At 41.5% G+C, this 20492-nt stretch overlaps 1 protein-coding gene across 4 annotated transcripts in view; it reads left to right on the top strand.

The window, feature by feature from the left end:
• The first annotated feature begins 730 nt into the window (after positions 1-730).
• Positions 731-20492, top strand: part of LOC108938327 (clathrin heavy chain 1-like) — a 28580-nt gene continuing 8818 nt past the window's right edge. For 2 of the 4 annotated variants that reach the window (XM_029255318.1, XM_029255320.1), the window contains exons 1-26: positions 731-1086; positions 4199-4406; positions 4793-4795; positions 7399-7667; positions 8074-8235; positions 8985-9098; positions 9285-9458; positions 11825-12022; positions 12706-12906; positions 13326-13478; positions 13845-13967; positions 14090-14227; positions 14588-14752; positions 14849-15029; positions 15295-15458; positions 16178-16303; positions 16561-16703; positions 17643-17877; positions 18211-18333; positions 18416-18561; positions 18727-18910; positions 18995-19187; positions 19308-19465; positions 19575-19739; positions 19909-20016; positions 20153-20320. In XM_029255318.1, the coding sequence (XP_029111151.1) occupies positions 1045-1086; positions 4199-4406; positions 4793-4795; positions 7399-7667; positions 8074-8235; positions 8985-9098; positions 9285-9458; positions 11825-12022; positions 12706-12906; positions 13326-13478; positions 13845-13967; positions 14090-14227; positions 14588-14752; positions 14849-15029; positions 15295-15458; positions 16178-16303; positions 16561-16703; positions 17643-17877; positions 18211-18333; positions 18416-18561; positions 18727-18910; positions 18995-19187; positions 19308-19465; positions 19575-19739; positions 19909-20016; positions 20153-20320 (4044 nt within the window). In that variant the 5' untranslated portion in view covers positions 731-1044. The remainder of the gene's footprint in view (positions 1087-4198; positions 4407-4792; positions 4796-7398; positions 7668-8073; positions 8236-8984; positions 9099-9284; positions 9459-11824; positions 12023-12705; positions 12907-13325; positions 13479-13844; positions 13968-14089; positions 14228-14587; positions 14753-14848; positions 15030-15294; positions 15459-16177; positions 16304-16560; positions 16704-17642; positions 17878-18210; positions 18334-18415; positions 18562-18726; positions 18911-18994; positions 19188-19307; positions 19466-19574; positions 19740-19908; positions 20017-20152; positions 20321-20492) is intronic. The other 2 variants (XM_029255319.1, XM_029255321.1) reach the window with 1 other exon arrangement.

Genomic DNA, 20492 nt, shown 5'->3' with positions numbered 1-20492 from the left:
TTCACCTCTTCACACTCCGCTCAGTGCGGCGACGTGCACTGAATTCATTTCGATTCAAATTAAAAAACGCACTCCCAGAAAAATAGTCCCTCCATGTCATTTGTCTTAAAGAAGCGACAGCATGCTGCCTTCAGTGTTTCTATAAAGCTACTTTGCTACAGTTGTCTCAACAAAACTTAATAATGTACTCACTCGTTTGGCGTGCGAGGTTTGTCGTTGAATAAATCGGAAAAGTAAAGCGTGTGATGAATACCGCGTCCTCTGGCCTTACATTTAACGGGTTCACCTCAGGCTCAGTCTGTTGTAGATTATGAAAATTATTGCCATGTCAGGTGTTTTCTGCCTAAATCCTGCTCAGCCTTTTACAATATGACCGAATTGTTGAGCTAAAATGTGTGGAAAAGGAGGAGAAATGACAAAGAAGCAGTTAAAATAAATATCTTGCTAGATCTCCCGGAGTCTTCTTCATAGCAGACTGTTGATAAAAATGTGGTGTCAGTTCAAGGAAATTTCTGGATTGGGAGTTGTTAAGATAGCAAGAATCCCGCTACATAAATGTTTTTAAAATGTGTTTTTCGTGAACTAAAAATCAGAATTTCTCTTTTAAATTAATTTCGGCTGACAAGTGAGCTCTGGTACACGATGTACGAGAGCCTACGTGCAACGCGGACGTATCTTGAGCATCACTTAAGGACGCGTCTCCTTCCGCCGAGCAAACCTCTGGCGTTGTTTCCGCAGTATATTCCTCCGCCGCGCATAGGTCCGGAGCCGTTTCCGCATCGTACCCTTCCTGGGTGTCTCCGCCGCCATTGCGGGTTTTCGGCGTTTCTGTTGGGGCTGCTCGTCTCCATTCAGGGGAAAACGACGCTTCAGCAGTAGCCAGGACCGCCAATCTGAACGGTTCCTGTCACTTTTAGGAGGGTAACACCCCCCATCTTTCATTACCCCTGCTTTTCTGGAGCCGTCTCTGCCTGGTCACACAGCTGCGCGGCTCCGAGCTGACCGAGCGAGCGGAGATCGGGACAGCAGGAAAAGACAACGGCCATGGCTCAGATCCTGCCCATCCGCTTCCAGGAGCACCTCCAGGTACCCCGCGGCGAAGCACGGAGCGCCGAGCGCTGGCCTCGGGACGGTGTGTGGTGGAGCGGCGGCCGCCCAGGCCTCTGTCTGTGTCAGCGCGGCCGGAGACGCCGGCGGACCGCCCGCCGGCCCGCAGCAGGTCACTGCGGCCGCGGTCATCATGGAGGAACAGTAGACAGCGGCATTTAATGCACTCTTATATTACAACTACCTTGGGAGCGAAACTCCTCGCTACACACAGTGAATGATTCGCATACACACACACGGTGGTGACAGGCAGGCAAACACCGCGGGACGAGCGAAGGCCGGTTCGTTTGTTTCTGTAAGTCGGAGCGCACGGCGGCTCGCGCACTGACTGAGGTAATTGAAAGGCGCTCGCGCCCCGAAAGAGCGGGAAACAGGTTCAGACAGTTCGTAAAATGCGGCGATGAAGATGGTGGTGGTGAAGCAAGCGCTGACCCCACTGGCGGTGACTGATGGACAGAGCAGAGGAACGGCGGGGTGTCACGTTCATCCTCCGGTTCACCGTTCTTCCCAAACGTCACTTTTTTTCCCCAACTAGTAGTATTCTGTGTTGTTGTGTATGTCCTTTTGGTAAAATTTTTGTCATACCCCCTGAACCCAAATTCCTGCTGCTGAGTTCAATCTATTCCCTCTTGCTTTTGGAACACACACCTATCTCTTGGCCATTATATATACGGATCTGTCTGTGTGGTGGTGGTAGTAGTTGTAATTCCTGTTTTGAAAGACTGCTTTCATTCATTCATTCATTCTCAAGTTGTAGTGGTAAAAATGACTCCAGAGGCAGTACTAGAGTAGAATACTGAACGTTGTAAGATGTATGTTCAGATGAGGTTAAATACAGAACAAAATACTGGTAGTGATCACATTAGAAAGCATTACTACTATACTGATAGTACTGTATACAAATAAGAAATTAATGCTGTTGTGCTAGTAGTAAATTAGTTCTGTTATGCTACTATTAACCAAATTAACAACCAGTATTCATTTTTGGGAAGTAAAGAAATAAGGAATCGGTACTCTTGTAGTAATCAAATAAGGAACTAGTGGTCTTCAGGACCAAGTATCAGGGACAACATTTTGTGGATTGTGAAAGTGTGGGTTGTGAAACATTGGTTACTGACGTGGACGTATTTCAGCCTGACTGCAATCACTGACACTCCGTGACAAATGGATTGTTCCCCTCAGATATGTGCCACCAAACACAGAGCAGCGTACCACGTTGTACAAATGCAGTAGCTTGAAATGAGTCACGCTACAGATGTACATACATATAGAATAAAGGTATAAATCGATATGAACACCCTGCTAGTATGAATGCTGAATCATTGCACTCACCGTAGGAAAACGTGGTTTTACGCAGAACGCCACTGGCCTTGTTCAACATCACGTCGGCCCACAAATAATTCCCCGTTAGAAAAGCAGACTAGAATGTTTCTGAACACACATTTAAACTGTCCTGGGGGTTAGCTTTACATATAATCTAGTTTCTCTTGAGAAGGGAGCAAGTTCATGTAGAGATTGTTGTGTTGTAATGTTATTACTATTATTTCAAACTAATAATGTATATACAAGTATTGTATCTATGATAGATATTGAAAATCAGCATGACGGAATCACCTTCATTTGCTGTTCTGAAGTAGTGTAACATCTTGCATAATCTTCAGTTTTCAGGTGTTTTGCAGTAAGATGTGGCAAAGGCATTTGCTTTTGCACATGGAGGTGGCGTTCAGCATCCTCTTGACAGATGGGAGGACTAGGCATCATTCAGAAGTAATTTCGGGAATAAGAGCTGAGTGGGGGAAAAAAGCATAACTCAACAGTATTTTGAACTCGTTTGCTGAGGTCCTGTAATTATTTGCTTAAGTACTACCCTGTCTGTGCTGACGGAAGTATTTCGCCAGAATATTTGATGCGATGAGACGAAGCAGTCCATAAGCATGCTCTGGAAAAAGTCAAAAAGATAAGCCAGCCACAAACATGAATCTAAATTATATTAGATGAGTATAATAAAATTCTGTAAATATCTTAAGGGTTAGGGTTTACACAGTAAGGTATGAAAATGCCTTACCTTAGCTTCCTTCATGCATATGTTTGGACACTGCTAGGAACTTCATGCAAACACTTGAGCATGCAGTCTCCACCCAGGCTGAGCTGGGTTTGAACTTGCATCCGAACCCACTCCCCAGCCGCTGTACAAGAATATTTCAGAAATACTCTTCAGTGTTTCTTCTGCATTTAAAGGTGTAATGGATACACACATTTATTACTTGATTTTGTTATTGATTAAAGGATGAGTGTTCTGTGAATATTTTTACTCCTTAAACTGAGAAATGCTGAAAAATTCTAGCTTTGATATACTCAAACTATTTACCCTTGATGCTCCATGCAAACTGCAAGGAAATTATTGGTGTCGCTCCTTTCCTATACTACTATAAGAGATTCTGCTGAAATATGAAGTGACATTTTGCCCATGTTGCGTAAGTGGATTGACAAAACACTAGTAGACATAGCAATATGTTGGTATCCTTTTTCCATCATCACTGTGTCTGATGTCAAAACTTTTGACAAAAGAACATGCAGAACCCAGTACTCAAACCTAATTTGTTCCTGGAAATCTGTTTATAAGGTTAACATCTTGATGATAAATAAGCCGTTTCCATTGTTTCTAATAGTGGGGAAAATGCTCGTGTGTTCCTGGACTAGTCCACACAAAATCGCTCCAGATGTACAACTGTTAATATTGTTGTTCTAATCTTTGTAAAAACTAATTTTTAACTCTGTGTTCCTACCAAAAGTTGAACCTCCTGTCAGCTCTGAGGAAGTGAGATTTACTCGGTTTAGGGTTTGAAATAAATGCCTGAGAGAGACAAATTAACCTCAGAAAGACATGGTGTGTAGTAATTGCATTAGTTCTGGCTGCTAAAGTTCAGTAGCTGTTTCTTAAAATCTGACTGAGAAACCTTTGCGATAGACTTTGAATTCAGCGTAGTAAAATAATACTTCTCACATATAACTTTCTTTGTGTCGTTGCCTGATTTAAAATCTGATTTACCACATGTGACACCAGCTCAGTAATACATCTTTTCATTTGCAGCTCCAAAACCTGGGCATAAATCCCGCCAATATTGGGTTCAGCACTCTGACTATGGAGTCGGATAAGTTCATCTGCGTTCGCGAGAAGGTCGGTGAACAGGCTCAGGTGGTAATCATTGATATGAACGACCCAAACACCCCTATCCGTCGGCCCATCTCTGCAGACAGCGCCATCATGAACCCTGCCAGCAAGGTTATTGCTCTGAAAGGTAGGACTGAATGAACACAATGCTGCACATAATAGTTCATATTGTGCTTTTTGTTCCTTAGATATTGCTTTTTAAATATTCAGAAACATGCCAGATCTAGCAGCCTTCTATTTTTTCAAGGTGTTTCATGTTTAAATTCACATTTTTCACGTTAATAGTAACATTTGCTTAAAATATTAAGATTTCATCTCTTGTGTTCTTAGCCTCACGTCCGTGGCTGTCATATTCTTGACATTTTTTCATTTTTTAAATAATTTGGTTAGCTGCTGGTGTTGCAAGTAATACTTTCTAGTAAATTTTAGAAAAACTTCATTACTTTGTCCTGCCATGGTAATTGCTTTGTCTCGTTGTTTGTTTGTTTCTCTACGGCTTTCTTATGTATGCAGATGGTGAGTTAAAATTTGTTTCCTGAATTGTGCAAGTTACAATCCTGTTTTAATGGTCTCTGAGAAAAATGGTCTCTGTGATGACATGGTTTTGTTTTAGAAAAAAATGTCTGTTCTCATCCAGAGCATTTTTTTAATGAAGGGGGCAGAAGGGGCATTGTAGTTAAGGTGCTAAGCTTGTAATGAAGAAACTTGTTTTAGTTCCATGGCTTCAGAATAGTACTGAACCTGAACAGCTTCAATTAAAAAAAAAAAAAAATGAATTGGATCTGTAACTAATAGATTAAAAAATCAAAATATATTTTCGGTACTTCTGTTCCATTGCTAATTTAAGAATTGATTAAATGTGTTGTAGGACCAGCTCTGTAAAGCAGTGTTTTGTAAGCCACAGCTATTTAGATGACCCATTTCTTATAGTACCAGTGTGATGTTCTGAATCATGACATGATTTTTGGCACTTAAATGTATGAGTCATTTCACGTGAGGACATTGTTTTCCTGAATGTCAATCCCAGCTGAACAAACACATGGGCCAGTATTCTTCGTGATCTTGGTTGGTCCTGTGAAATTCTAGTTACTAAAAGACAGAATGCCAGTGTAGTTCTTGAACCTTAAATTGTTTATGCTCAAACTTTACAAAGTAAAATACCAGAGTTAAAATACACTGATGTGTATTTTAACAAGGTACTTGTTCGTCTGTTTCTGGTAATTAGCTTTATTACTTGCAAAGTGGGAAACGGGGACAAGAAAGCTGCTCTCTCTGAAGGGCATATGGGAATAATTTAAATTTTCTTTAAAACCACATTCAGCCAGGGTGGCTGTCATTGCTGCAGGTGGTCCTCTGTCAATATTCTTAATCTCCAGGGAATGCAGTAGATTTCACTAATTTGTTGCTTGTGGTTGCAGTGGAGTAACCCTTCCTTACTCTTAACCAGATGACTCAACAGGATTTAACTTTCACAATTTTTCTGGCTTGGATGTTGATGTTTGTATAAAAGTACAACATTAGTCTGGTATATCATTTGAGAGATGCAAAAAAAAAAAATTTTGTTTTTTTTTTTTTTTTAAATTCAGGCTGATTTGTCTTGATTGGCATGTGACATGCCGCTCCATATTTAACTGTATTTATGTCATGTAAACTGTAGAACAGTGTCATTTTACACTGCAGATCGTACAAGTCTGTCATAGTTTTATGGTGATTTTTGTCCGCTGTATATTTGAACTGAAGCGCTGCACAGAAGTACATCCTTACATGTTTGTTACACATTTTTGTCCTTTGTACTTATGTATGTCTTGCAAAGAGTAAATTTTGTCCAGCATCCATTATGGTGAGTTTAAACACAGCTTGTGCAAAATCAGCAACAACTTAGTCACTCTTTAATTGACCAGCAGGTGGCATAGTGGTTAGAACTGCTGCCCTTGGACACATAAGTAGCAGGTTTTGGTCCCACTTCCTGCTGTAGCATTCTTGAGCAAGGTACTTGCCCTGAGTTGCTTCACTTATCCAGCTGTAAAACTGGGTAAACCGGTGTAAGTAGCTTAGCACTGTAAGTCCCTTAGGAGAAAAGTGTCAGCTAATAAAATTAATTGCAGCCTTTTTTGTTTGTATGTTGATTGCACATCCTGAAGTCATCTTCTCTAGATGGCAAACCCTGTTCAGAAATCAATTTGCTATAAATTGGATTGACAGCTGAATATTTTGCATTTAAATCAAAATTGTTGGACTACTTTTTATGGAATATGTTAATATTGGCAGTTTGATTAGTAGCAGTGTGTGGTAGGTAGCTCTGCTTGCCCTCGGTGGTTAACTGGGCCCTGTAAAATACTAAAATATTGCTGGCCAGCTTGTGTTTTTGTTATGGCTGTGTTTTACTTATGGATTGCATTCAGGAGCCCTTCTGTTATCTGTCTCTTCCTTGATTTTGAAGTTATGATGTTTAGCGTGTTAGATGACCCTCAGTTTTAACAATGGTCTTTAAGAAGTTAAACATTAAGCTATAGAACTACTGCGATATTGATATATATTGATTACTATGTAATGTTTTACGGATATATTTAGCTACATAAATCTGGTTAGGTTTCCCAACTGAACAGGGCACTCATGCATAAATAAGTTGTGATTAATCCTTTCTCTTGTGACTCTCACACAAATAGTTTATTGCATTTGCTGCATATCCCAGTTCACTAAAATACCATTCTAGCCATTTCACATTAAGTGATCTTATTAGTTTGCCATTGCTTTAAGTTGTCATTTGAAACTTAATTTTCATAAACTTCAAATTTCTGAAAGAAATGCAGGTAGAAAAGTTTAAAACTGAAAGTTTGTAAATATAGAAGTAATCAAGTAGGGGTTAAGATGACTATTGTCCTCTTTACAGCTGCAGTTTACCAATAGAAAGTCTTGGGCACATTTCTACAGATTTGTGGTGTTCATTGCTGTTTTCTCTGTACCTGTTTTTATGTATTTTTTTTCCTCTCTCTTAATCCATCCCACTGCCCAGTCCAGTGGAATTGGTGTTTTTTTTTTTGTCACTTTGAAGCTATGACTGTAATTCTGTTGTCATTCCAGTGGGCTGTTTCTAATTTCTGTTTGCATTTCAACTGCAGCGGCAAAAACTCTTCAAATTTTCAACATTGAGATGAAGAGCAAGATGAAGGCTCATACCATGTCAGATGACGTCACCTTTTGGAAATGGATCTCCCTCAACACGGTTGCGCTGGTTACAGACAATGCCGTCTACCATTGGAGCATGGAGGGAGACTCCCAGCCAGTTAAAGTCTTTGACCGGCATTCGAGCCTGGCAGGCTGTCAAATTATCAACTACCGCACTGATGCCAAGCAAAAGTGGCTGCTCCTTATTGGTATCTCTGCACAGGTAGGGTAGGAAGAGTGGGTGTTCTGGCCATATGATTGGCTGATCATCTTACCTGGCTCCACCGATACAATTGCAGTTTTATGTGCTGCTTAAATAGATGACTTGATCAGTCTTAATGCACGCTAATTACAGCAAAACTTTGCCACAAATTCCTAAAAGATGCAAACATTAAACAAGAGTGCTAATCCTCTGTCAGACAGCTATATAATGGGTTCATGAACTGATCTGATGCTTTAAAGGATGGACATGTGGTTTCTAGAAGATTTAGTGAATAAATTTTATTTCTTGGAAGAAAGCATCTGTTTTGTGATGGGGAAGCTCTTTTTTTAGTGTTTTTTTTTTTTTGGGTGGTACTGCCTTACATGTGTGCCTTTGTATCTGAGATTTGTTTTGTCCTCCGTTGTAGCAAAACCGGGTTGTGGGTGCCATGCAGCTGTACTCCGTGGACAGAAAGGTCTCCCAGCCAATTGAGGGCCATGCAGCCAGCTTTGCTCAGTTTAAAATGGAGGGCAATGCAGAAGAATCCACCCTTTTCTGTTTTGCTGTTAGGGGTCAAGCTGGGGGGAAGGTATGCAGTTCATTTGGCAAATATTGGTTATTGAGTTAATGTGTGTTTCTGTACCCATTCAGGAAACAGGCAAGTGGGGCACACTACTGAGGTTCTCATGTCATTACTGTAAGCAGAGCTCTAGACCCAGAGCTGAAATTGGTGTATTAGGATGTGTGTCACTGGCTGTTGCTGACAGCTTGTCAAAGTATGTTAAAATGATTTTGCTGCTATAAGAATACTTCTGTAAGACTGACTCATAACAAGATAAACACTGAGCATAATGACATTACATCTTGTAAAAATCCTTCATCAAAATTTCAGTATCAAATTAAATTCAACATTTCTAGTTAATTCATTCTTATTCTGTAAAAGTATATTGTTCCATAACTGTTTGACCTGACTTTTTCTAGTTTGAAAGCCCGGTTCTCAGTCAATGTGTAGAATTTACTAAAAATTTATATCAGGCAAGTTGTTATAGTTCTTCTGTTGTTTGTCATTTTAATTGTAAAAATTGGAAAATTCTCACCCTTGTATACAACGTTGAAAAATATCCAGTTGTGTAAATTATTTTTTCTTGCTAGTTTTGATCCAACAAAATAATAGCTCTAAAATTGTGCAATGTGGTTATTACAAGGGAGCAACAGCTCGAGACGATAAGAATTTCAGGATAAAATTCCTGTAGCAACTCACTGATTTAATAAATTTACTTTATTAAAGCTCCTAGACATAAATCGTAAAGGAGCTGTTGCTTGTATTTTCTTCTCTAGTTGCATATTATTGAGGTGGGGACACCTCCAACAGGGAACCAGCCCTTTCCAAAGAAAGCCGTGGATGTGTTTTTCCCCCCTGAAGCCCAGAATGACTTTCCAGTAGCCATGCAGGTAACTGCGTATCTACATGTAATCTGGGACAGCCATACAGCATGTGTAGCCATTGTTTGTGCAGAATGCTGTGGGATTAGAGAGGAATCCATTTTTATGAGCTTCATTGTGTTGCAGGTCTCCATACCCTTAGGCTGCCCTGTCTAACCCAACCATTACATTCTTCCTAAAATTTCTCACTTCTAGATTAGTTCTAAGCAGGACGTTGTCTTTCTCATCACCAAATACGGCTACATCCACCTCTATGATCTGGAAACGGGCACTTGCATCTACATGAATAGGATTAGTGGGGAGACCATTTTTGTGACGGCCCCCCATGAAGCTACATCTGGCATCATTGGAGTCAACCGGAAAGGACAGGTATGGAGTCAGTGTCTCCACTGGCACTTTTTTTTTTTTTTTCTAGGAGGACCACCTGTGTTGCACAGCCTGTGGGGCCACATTTTGTTTAAGCCAGTGTTTTGGCTGCAGTCTCAGACTTAGTTGTATCTGTGGCTCAGGCAAACTATTGTGTAATTAGCAGTTATTCCAACACACACACACACACACACATTTTCAGAACCGCTCGTCCCTTACGGGGTCACGGGGAACCGGAGCCTACCCGGCAACACAGGGCGTAAGGCCGGAGGGGGAAGGGGACGCACCCAGGACGGGACGCCAGTCCGTCACAAGGCACCCCAAGCGGGACTCGAACCCCAGACCCACCGGAGAGTAGGACTGCGGTCCAACCCACTGCGCCACCGCACCCCCCTATAGGAAAGACCAATAGGTGAAAATTCAGTTTGACCAGAATTCTGACCCTGGTCCACAGTTCATGTTCAAAAGTGCAGGTCTGCATTTTGACTTTTTCAAAGGTCTTGAAGGTAACGTTTATTCACGGAACCACGTTGCACCAAATATCTAATTTTTATCCAAATATGTGTCACGCAGCCAGTTTCTCAGACTGTTGAATCACATTGGACTAAATATGCTAGTCTTATTTTTCATGGCAGACTGGAAAGGGCAGCGAAAGCATTTCTAGAATGTGGTCTAGCAGCTGCAGTGGAAATGCTGGGCTGTCTTCTGAGCTACTCCTTCCCAGGTGCTTCTCTCCCATCTTTGGGACAGAAGGATAAAGCGGCAGAGTTGATGCAGTAGCGCTTCCCCGTTGGCCGAGGGCCATCATCAAACACGTGTCCAAGGTGGGCACCACACTGAAGTTTTAGAAATTAATTTGCCATTGGTGTTATAGAGAAAAGACTTGAATTCATTAGGTGACAGTAAGAACAGCCCTCACCCAGGGTAAATCTGTGTTTATTAGATGCAGCTCATCCTCTCTGCCAAAGCTTGTCTGTTTATCTGACTGCTGTTGGTGCTCCCTGTGTGGGGAGGCTGTCTGGCATTACACTTCAGCAGAAAGCTGATCTTCCTTTGGCTGAACTGGAACTGTCTGGATTGGAAAGGGTTACTGACTTAGACAATTTCTAATTTGGAATTGATTGCTATCCTACACGTATAATTCCAGGCACCCTCCAGTCTCTTTTTATTTTAATGTCTGTCATTTTAATACACAAATGACTGCTGTCCTTAGATATTTGCATGATATACTCTGTAATAAAAAAAAAAATTCTAAAATAGTTCTGATAATTCAGGTCAATTTTGTTTCTTCAGATGCCTAATCTGTAATTGGAGAAATATCTCAAATTCAGTAACATTGCTCTTTTTTTGCACTTAAATTCCTTTACCACCCAGTGTTTGTCTATATAGACAAAAGAAAAGCCAGTGGGTTCTTCTTAACTGGCCTCAGAGCCCGAATTTTCACAATTCCCATTGGAGTGGAAAGCATAGCACTTGAGTAAACAGAAGAAAGGCTCTTGCGGTCTCTTCCTTATTTGCTGAGACCGGATCCTGTCGGCTAATGAATAATTCCCCACCGAAGCCCAGAAATCCATCAAATATTCAGTGGAGTCGAAAGCAGATACAGACCTTTGTGACGAACCACACGAACAGCTCCATGTTTGGGCTTATCATTCTTCCCCAACCTACTGCACCCCAAAAGAGGAAAAAAAAATTACCTGACGGAGGGACTAATTACAGCTATTTTCAGTGTGCTTAACAATTTGCCTCTGTTAAATCTTTATAATATGTTTGCAGAACAAAAGCACTTTTTTTTTTTTTTTTAGAATGGATCTATTTCAACAGTAATTTGGCTTAGTTGCTTTTTGAGAAGGAAAATATATTTTCCCAGTCTCTGACACACCTAGTTCATTCTGTGTTTGAATTAAGGGACCCGAGCAGAGGTGAATGTGGGATGCTAGTGAGGAGTGCAGCTTCCCTGTCGTGCGAAAGGCAGGATTCTAGTCAGCCACGGCTGCCTTTGGACCTCAGGCCAGTTAAGGAGACATTGAACAGTAGCACCCCCCACTGGAGGATACTGCCAATGATATTCTGTACCAGACACATGGCTTTAATCTTCTTAAGCCTCAAAGCTTTACTTTAAATCAGCCTGAAATGGCTTTGCCTGCGCTGGTATTCATGTCTCCCTACGTTACTGATTGTGAGGTCTTTCTTCACATGTACCATCATATAGGCTTTTGAAATGCCTTCAATTTTGTATACATTCACTATTTAAATTGCTTTTATCTGGTAGTATTTGTACATTGAGCTTTGTATGCTTTTCGTTTCAAATCATTTGTATTCAAAAAATGAATATGATGGATGAAGAAGCTTGCTCTGTATACTTTCAGGTGCTTTCTGTATGCGTGGAGGAAGAGAACATCATCCCTTACATCACCAACGTGCTGCAGAACTCAGACCTGGCCCTTCGCATGGCTGTGCGAAACAACTTGGCTGGTGCTGAAGAGCTCTTTGCGCGCAAGTTCAACAATCTGTTTGCAGCTGGAAGCTATTCAGAGGCTGCAAAAGTAGCAGCCAATGCACCAAAGGTATGTCAAAGCATTGGTCATGGACACCACACACATCTTTTACTAGTAAATTTAGTATCTCTTTCCTGTCTACACAGGGGCTACTGATTGAGCATAGTCATGTAAGTGCACAGTTAGTTTTTAGATGTTAGATCCACATACAATCTGATTAATTTGTATTTACTTTAACAGCACTTTCACTGAACCATTATATATGCTTATTAGCACTAGTTCATATTGATCATGTTATCGCCTTAAATATTTCAAAATGCCATGTCGGGGTTCGGAAAGGAGATGTCTGTCAGATAATTTTATTGCATGAGAACGATTGGACGCACGCTCAGTGTACTCCCTACAAGTTCTATATTTATTTGGACATAATGAATATTTCAGTAGCAGTCAACAGTAACATGACAGTAACCTGTCAGTGCTTATTTTCTAAATATGCTGTAGTTTGTAACAAGTTATAAAGGTAATGCTAAACTCACAACGTGTTTGACAATGTCTGATTCAAGTGTAACCATGTTTTCTCTGTCACTTTATTTTTTTTTTGTATCTTGTCCTGAATCAGTGATTGTTATAATTTAGATACAGGTCAATCCATAGCTCAAGAAATGGAAAATCCCTAAAAAACAATGGTATTGGCAAAGTGACATGTAAAGTTGTTTAAAGAAGGGAGACTTAAGTGACCTTGTTTATCCCAGGGAATCCTGCGTACACCTGACACCATCAGGCGGTTCCAAAGTGTCCCAGCCCAACCAGGCCAGACATCCCCCCTGCTCCAGTACTTTGGCATCCTGCTGGATCAGGGCCAGCTCAACAAGTTTGAGTCTCTGGAGCTTTGCAGGCCTGTCCTGCAACAAGGCCGCAAGCAGCTTCTGGAAAAGTGGCTGAAGGAGGACAAGGCAGGTGTTTTTGCTTTGTGTTAATGTATCCTTGTAAGTCACCTTGGATAAGGGTATTAGCTAAAATAATAATAGCTAACAATAATAACTTGTGATTGGAAGTATTTTTTTTCCTGGTTCTTACTCTTGGGATTGATTTATAGCCACGATTTCTGCCTTGTTTAAGATTAAGTGAATAAACTGTTTGGCAATAAAACTAACCGAAAGTCATAAAACTAAGTGGTTAATATGCATGACCAGATGTGGCTCTTTCTGTTAGCATAAGTCACATGTAAATCACAAACAGTTTCCTGTACAAAGCTATGTGCCTTGAAAAGCCAGGAAATGGAATGTGGGATATTTTCGCTGACAAATGCAGCAGTTATTGTTGAGTTCTTGCAGTTGCTAGTGGCGCCAAGTTTTTCTTGTCTGTTCTACAGCTGGAGTGCTCAGAGGAGCTGGGCGATCTGGTAAAGTCTGTGGACCCAACTCTGGCCCTCAGTGTGTACCTGAGAGCCAATGTTCCCAACAAGGTCATCCAGTGCTTTGCAGAGACCGGACAGTTCCAGAAAATTGTACTGTATGCCAAAAAGGTAAAAACCCACCAGTGTTCTATGCTTTTCATTTCATATATTACATATGATTCATTGGCAAATCTAGTTGTTGTCGAAAGTCCTTTTGATCTGTACTACTCAAATGTTTTCGCAATACGGGATTTCAGGATTGCTTGTGCTGTTCTCTAGAACGTAGTTTCTTTACTGTACTGTGTAAACCACCTCTGGAACTTTTGCCAGTGTCCTTAAGTAAAATTATCCTGCTGCTATGGTTAACGGGCTTAGAGAATGCTGCCTTTAGTGCTGAAGACTAACTGAATTTGTCATAAAATTTTGGATGCGTTCAAACAAAGATTCCTACTTGTTGATAAAGCTATGTTCTTGCCCCCCCCCCCCCCTCTTCAGGTTGGATACACTCCTGACTGGATCTTTTTGTTACGCAATGTGATGCGCATCAGTCCTGAGCAGGGTCTGCAGTTCTCCCAGATGTTGGTGCAGGATGAGGAGCCCCTGGCTGACATCACGCAGGTCTGCAGGCAAAAGCAGCCCCTCTGTTTGAAATACAGATATTCTGCAGTGTTCTTGTTTTGCATCACTTCTGACCTCCACTTGACATAAAGACCCGTCTTCCACTGCTGTACTCTGCACAGATAGTTGACGTCTTCATGGAGTACAACCTGATCCAGCAGTGCACCTCCTTCCTGCTTGACGCTTTGAAGAACAACCGCCCTTCAGAGGGACCTCTGCAGACCCGTTTACTGGAGATGAATCTCATGCACGCTCCACAGGTGCCCATATTATACCTGAGGCTTCTTTTTCTGTAAAATCTTTTGTGTCCTTTGAGCAACTGTAAACGTAGTACTACGTTATGAGACCTTTGTTCTAAGGCTTTGAAATTAGCTGTGTAGTGAGGGGAGCTGATAGTGTAGTGGTTAGCACTGCTGCCTTTGGACCCTACCTTCAGCTGTGGTACTCTTGAGCGAGGTACTTGCCCTAAATTGCTCCGGTGAAGTTAGCCAGCTGTATAAATGGGTAAATAACGGTAAGTAGCTTAACGTTGCAAGTGGCATTGGAACATCAGCTAAATGAATAAATGTTAATGTAGTGCACATTGCTATGATTTTTGCGGGTGTTTTGTGTTGTTTCAGGTCGCTGATGCAATCCTGGGCAATCAGATGTTCACACACTATGACCGTGCCCACATTGCCCAACTGTGTGAGAAGGCAGGTCTTCTCCAGAGAGCACTGGAGCACTACACTGACCTGTACGATATCAAACGAGCCGTGGTCCACACTCACCTACTCAACCCAGAGGTGTGCCCACAGTCACTTCTCTCCATTTGGTCATGTGACAGTGAGGAAAATATGTGAAATGAGCCACATCCGCTTAAACATTCTTCCTTCTTTTAGTGGCTAGTGAACTTCTTTGGCTCCTTGTCTGTGGAGGATTCCCTTGAGTGTCTGCGGGCCATGCTTTCCGCCAACATCCGTCAGAACCTGCAGATATGCGTCCAGGTGGCCTCGAAATACCATGAGCAGCTGTCCACCCAGTCCCTCACTGAACTTTTTGAGTCCTTCAAGAGTTTTGAGGGTAGGCTGGATGTGTCAGTGTTTAACCTGTGTCCATAATTAGTGCACTGTGTAATTTCTGAGTTTGCGAAATTATGTAATAGTTTGACTGGAGTAAGTGAAATGTAAATTCAGAATATGCTGCCCTTTTATTTGCAGAGCTTTTAATACCTCTTTGAAGGTCTTCCTTAAGGAAAAGATGGACTGAGGAGTCCCTTGATTTCAGCTGCCGTGGTGCAACAGACAAGCCTGTTCTTAAAGTTGGGTTTCTCGGTTGTGTGTTTCAGGCCTTTTCTACTTCCTCGGCTCCATTGTGAACTTCAGCCAGGACCCCGAGGTTCACTTTAAGTACATCCAGGCAGCCTGTAAAACTGGCCAAATCAAAGAAGTTGAGCGGATCTGCCGGGAAAGCAACTGTTACGATGCCGAACGTGTGAAGAACTTCCTGAAGGTGACCTTTTTCACGTTTCTTTTCTAAAGTTATTCTTTACAAGCAGTCGTTTTGCTTTCATTGCTTAACTTGATGGTGCATAACTACATAGTGTTAATTCTTTAAAATGAACCAGTCAGAAATGGTAGAATTGGAAACTAGAATATGATAAACTGTTCTGCTCTTTCCCACTACATTATGAAGATGTATTTTGAAGGTTTTATAAGCTAATGATCATACATTATACAGCATTTTTTTAATTGTAGGATATATTTTTAGACTTTTTAATTTTATGCAATACTAGGTCAGTCATTCACTAATTTCTGAAAATGTTTCATCAAATTATCCAGTACTAATTGTTGACCAGTTCACCCCATGAAAATTTTGATTTGTGTTTTTCCCCCAATTTGTTTAGTTTATCTCCGCTTTCCATGGTGACAGTATACCTCTTTATTCTTGCTTTCCACTTACTATTGCTATTAGCTTTTTGTGAGTATTGATAATTCTATCAGATGTAAACGCAGGAAGTGAAACTATAAAAAAAAGATTGCTAAACCGTAAGCAGTCTTTTTTCAAGATGCAGAAAATCAGTCATTGGTTACTGTTGTCAGCTGTCAGAGATAGGCTTTGTGCAGCAAATCTACCACTGTTCTCAGGAAAGAGGTGTCTGAATTGCATATTGATCTGTAACAGCTGACTTTTTAAACCTTGTTCTGTCCCCATACCCCCTCCCCGCATAGGAGGCAAAGCTGACTGACCAGCTGCCACTTATTATTGTGTGTGATCGCTTTGACTTTGTCCACGACCTCGTCCTCTACCTCTACCGCAACAACCTACAAAAGTACATTGAGATCTACGTGCAGAAGGTGGGAATCAAGAGAAGGCTTTCAGCAGGGTTTCTTTAGTTATTGATTTGTTATAACAATTTTTCATTTAAATATTAATTTAAATCACTTAATGGAATAGGATTAAGTAGGAATTTCATTACATTTTCACTTATTCTTGTACTGCAAAACTATGAGGACTCAAATACAGCCATGTTTCAGATCTTGTCTTGAGAACATGAAGATTCAAGATGTTTGTGTCAGCTTGACATTTAACATCAGTGTGTGTTATGCTCCAGGTAAATCCAAGCCGCTTGCCTGTGGTGATTGGAGGGCTGCTCGATGTGGACTGCTCCGAGGACATCATCAAGAACCTCATCTTAGTGGTGAGGGGCCAGTTCTCCACTGATGAGCTCGTGGCTGAGGTTGAGAAAAGAAACCGGTATGTTCCATCACCCTTAGTATGGTGAAGTAAGTTGGTTGCTGCTAAGATACTTAATGATTGACAGATGTGAGAAAGTTTGATTTTTAGAAATTATCTACAGGTGTAACCTGCTATCTGCCCTCCTGTATCAGCACTTTCACTATAATAACACTTAATACCATTTTTCACTTTGAATTCCAATCCCGCCCTCTATAACACCTTATCAAAGCGCCTGTGAAAAAAACTGAAAAATTAGCCTTTAAGAACAGTTTTGTATATTTCCTTACTCAAACTGACAAAAAATGCTACAAAATATATTGTAGCGGCGGGACAGGAGCGAGAGCTTTCATAATGCAGCACTGCCACTGAGGAAGTAGTTGTTGGGCATTCATTGTGGGGAGCGATGGGGATTAATGACTCCATGTTCTGTAGTTTGAGAGATTTTGGCCAGGTGTGTGTGTGTGTGTGTGTGTGTGTGTGTGTGTGTGTGTGTGTGTGTGTGTGTGTGTACTCTGAGGCACAATAAAGCTTGCGTTTGAACACTTCTGTCTCTCGAGCTGCCTTTCTGTAACGCCACCAACGGCACCGTACAGCCAAGTTGTTATAACATTTATGGGCAACATAAGTAAATATCGTATAGTGTACTATTTTGCATTATTCTTTGAAATGTTTTGTGTAGTTATTAAAGATATGTCAAAGTTAGTTGGATTTTTTTGGGATGGATAGGAACCGACTAACTTTCCGCATAAGGAATATTGGGAAATGTGTTCCCATTATCTGCCTTTTCATTATTCACCCCATTTTCAGGAACAAATTAAGGGCAGGTGGCAGGGTGTGCCTCTATAAGTCTACCAGAAAGTTTCCGTGTGTTAATTTGCAGCTCTGTTGTGGAAAGAACATAATGACAGTAATATTTTTGTGCTGCAGAAGCATGTAAGGTGTCATTTTTCTGCACAGACTGAAGCTCCTGTTGCCATGGCTGGAGGCTCGCATCCATGAGGGCTGTGAAGAGCCTGCCACTCATAACGCTTTGGCCAAGATCTACATCGATAGCAACAACAATCCAGAGCGATTCCTGCGGGAGAATCCCTTCTATGACAGCCGTGTCGTGGGGAAGTACTGTGAGAAGCGGGACCCTCACCTGGCCTGTGTCGCTTATGAGCGAGGACAGTGTGACCAGGAGCTCATTCATGTGAGTGTCTCCATCTTAAAGAATAGTTGCAGTTTTCCATTTAAAAAATTTTTTTGGGGGGGTTTGACTCAGGGAGTTAAGGGTGCAAATTTGCATAGTATGCATATGGTTAATGCTTTTTTTTTTTGATTACTCTGATTTTGGACCTTTGTTTACAGTACCAGTTTTACTGAAGTAGCCGTTTCATTGTGGAAAGGTGTTTTACAAATTTTTAAAAATAGGCAAATGCTAGTTTGTTTGTTTTGAGGTTGCGGTTATACTGGCAAAGCAGTGCTCGCCACTAAATTAAGGCCTGATATTCATATCTATAATCCATGGGAACTGTGTTTCTAGGTCTGCAATGAAAATTCTCTATTCAAAAGTCTGTCACGGTACTTGGTGCGGCGCAAAGATCCTGAACTTTGGGCCAGTGTTCTCCTGGAGACTAATCCCTACCGGAGGCCTTTGATAGACCAGGTAAGAAGAGAAGAATGAAGTGGTACTCACCTTTGAAACTTTCATGCGTCTTCAGTTTGACTTAACTCTTTTCTTTCTACAGGTGGTACAGACAGCCCTTTCTGAGACTCAGGACCCAGAAGAGGTATCTGTCACTGTGAAGGCCTTTATGACTGCTGACCTTCCCAATGAGCTCATTGAACTCCTGGAAAAAATTGTTTTGGACAACTCGGTTTTTAGCGAGCACAGGTAATGAGACCTCAGATGTGTTTGTGTAGGTAGATGTGTTTTTGGTAATGATAAAGCCAACAAGAAAAAACAAAGATACTAAATTAGTCATAAGTTGACACTGTGAGGCAGTAATGAGCTGGGGCAAAATGTTTTAGCCTAAAAGTGTGTTTGTTGTCTTTTCAGAAACCTACAGAACCTCCTGATACTCACAGCCATAAAAGCAGACCGAACTCGTGTAATGGAGTACATTAATCGCCTGGATAACTATGATGCGCCTGACATCGCCAACATAGCCATTAGTAATGAGCTGTTTGAGGAGGCCTTTGCCATCTTCAGGAAGTTTGATGTCAACACCTCTGCAGTGCAGGTTAGCCAGACAATGTTTAATTTTACTGGAGTGTACATGGAGAGCTTTGGTTTTGCTCACTCATGAGGCTGCGATGTTTTGTAGGTTCTTATTGAACACATTGGCAATTTGGACCGGGCATATGAGTTTGCTGAGCGCTGCAACGAGCCTGCCGTGTGGAGCCAGCTTGGCAAAGCCCAGCTACTGAAGGGCCTGGTAAAGGAGGCCATCGACTCCTACATCAAAGCTGATGATCCATCAGCATACATGGAAGTTGTCCAGGCTGCTGGTCAGAGTGGTAAGATACCCAGCAGGAGAATCTGCTTTATAACTTCATAGGTTACATTAGAGATGTTTGTCTCATTGCTGTTAAGGTATTTGTGAAATAAGAAATTTGTTTGGAATCCTTTTTTTCCAGGAAACTGGGAAGATCTTGTGAAGTTCCTGCTGATGGCCCGGAAGAAGGCTCGCGAATCATACGTGGAGACTGAGCTCATATTTGCTTTGGCTAAAACTAACCGCCTTGCTGAGCTCGAGGAGTTCATCAATGGGCCTAATAATGCCCACATCCAGCAAGTATGCTCTGTCTCCACATGCAAAAAAATATTATCACCAGCAACATGGAGCCTTTCTGTTTTGCTCAGTTGTTTGGAATGTAATGTCTTTTTTTTAATTCACTCCAAAGGTTGGTGATCGATGCTACGATGAAAAAATGTATGAAGCAGCAAAGTTACTGTACAACAATGTCTCTAACTTTGGCCGGTTAGCCTCTACTCTAGTCCACTTGGGAGAATACCAGGCTGCTGTTGATGGAGCCCGCAAGGCCAACAGCACACGGACCTGGAAGGAAGTAAGATATTTATTTCCAGTATGATGACATTTAAGAAGGGGGGGAAAAAAAAAAAAAAAAACAAAACTACATTTCATGGCTGCCAGTGAGACTTAAAAGTACTGCACTGCTCAGAAAACTGAATCAGTTCACCACTATCTGCTTTGCCCATGCGACATGTTTCTTCCAGGTGTGTTTTGCCTGTGTAGATGGAAAAGAGTTCCGTTTGGCCCAGATGTGTGGCTTGCACATTGTGGTCCATGCTGATGAACTGGAGGAGCTCATCAACTACTACCAGGTATGTACTCCTAGTTAGGAAAAATATACTGATATTGGAAAGATTGATCTCTTAACTAGGACTATAAGAACTGTAGATCAGTATGAAGAATTAAGGATGCCCTGACATAGCCATACTTCCTACAATCTTCCCAAAGGACCGTGGCTACTTTGAGGAGCTCATCACTATGCTGGAGGCAGCTCTGGGCCTAGAGAGAGCCCACATGGGTATGTTCACAGAGCTGGCCATCCTCTACTCCAAGTTCAAACCACAGAAGATGAGAGAGCATCTGGAGCTTTTCTGGTCCCGAGTCAATATTCCAAAGGTAGGAGACCACAGAGAAATGCGTAATTGAAGTACCAGTATTGGGCAAGTCAGCAGTTTTCCAGTCACCTCAATAAGTTAGTCCTTTTTGTTCTCATTTCTAATTTACAGTGCTGCTTGAAAGTTGTGAATCCAATAGGCATGGTCATTATTCTTGTATAAAATGTTAAACT

The sequence above is a fragment of the Scleropages formosus genome, chromosome 10 (genome assembly GCF_900964775.1).
Source record: "Scleropages formosus chromosome 10, fSclFor1.1, whole genome shotgun sequence".
Taxonomy (NCBI): Eukaryota; Metazoa; Chordata; class Actinopteri; order Osteoglossiformes; family Osteoglossidae; genus Scleropages; species Scleropages formosus.
Note: the sequence above shows the minus strand (reverse complement) of the source record. Positions and strands in the feature narration are given on the sequence as shown.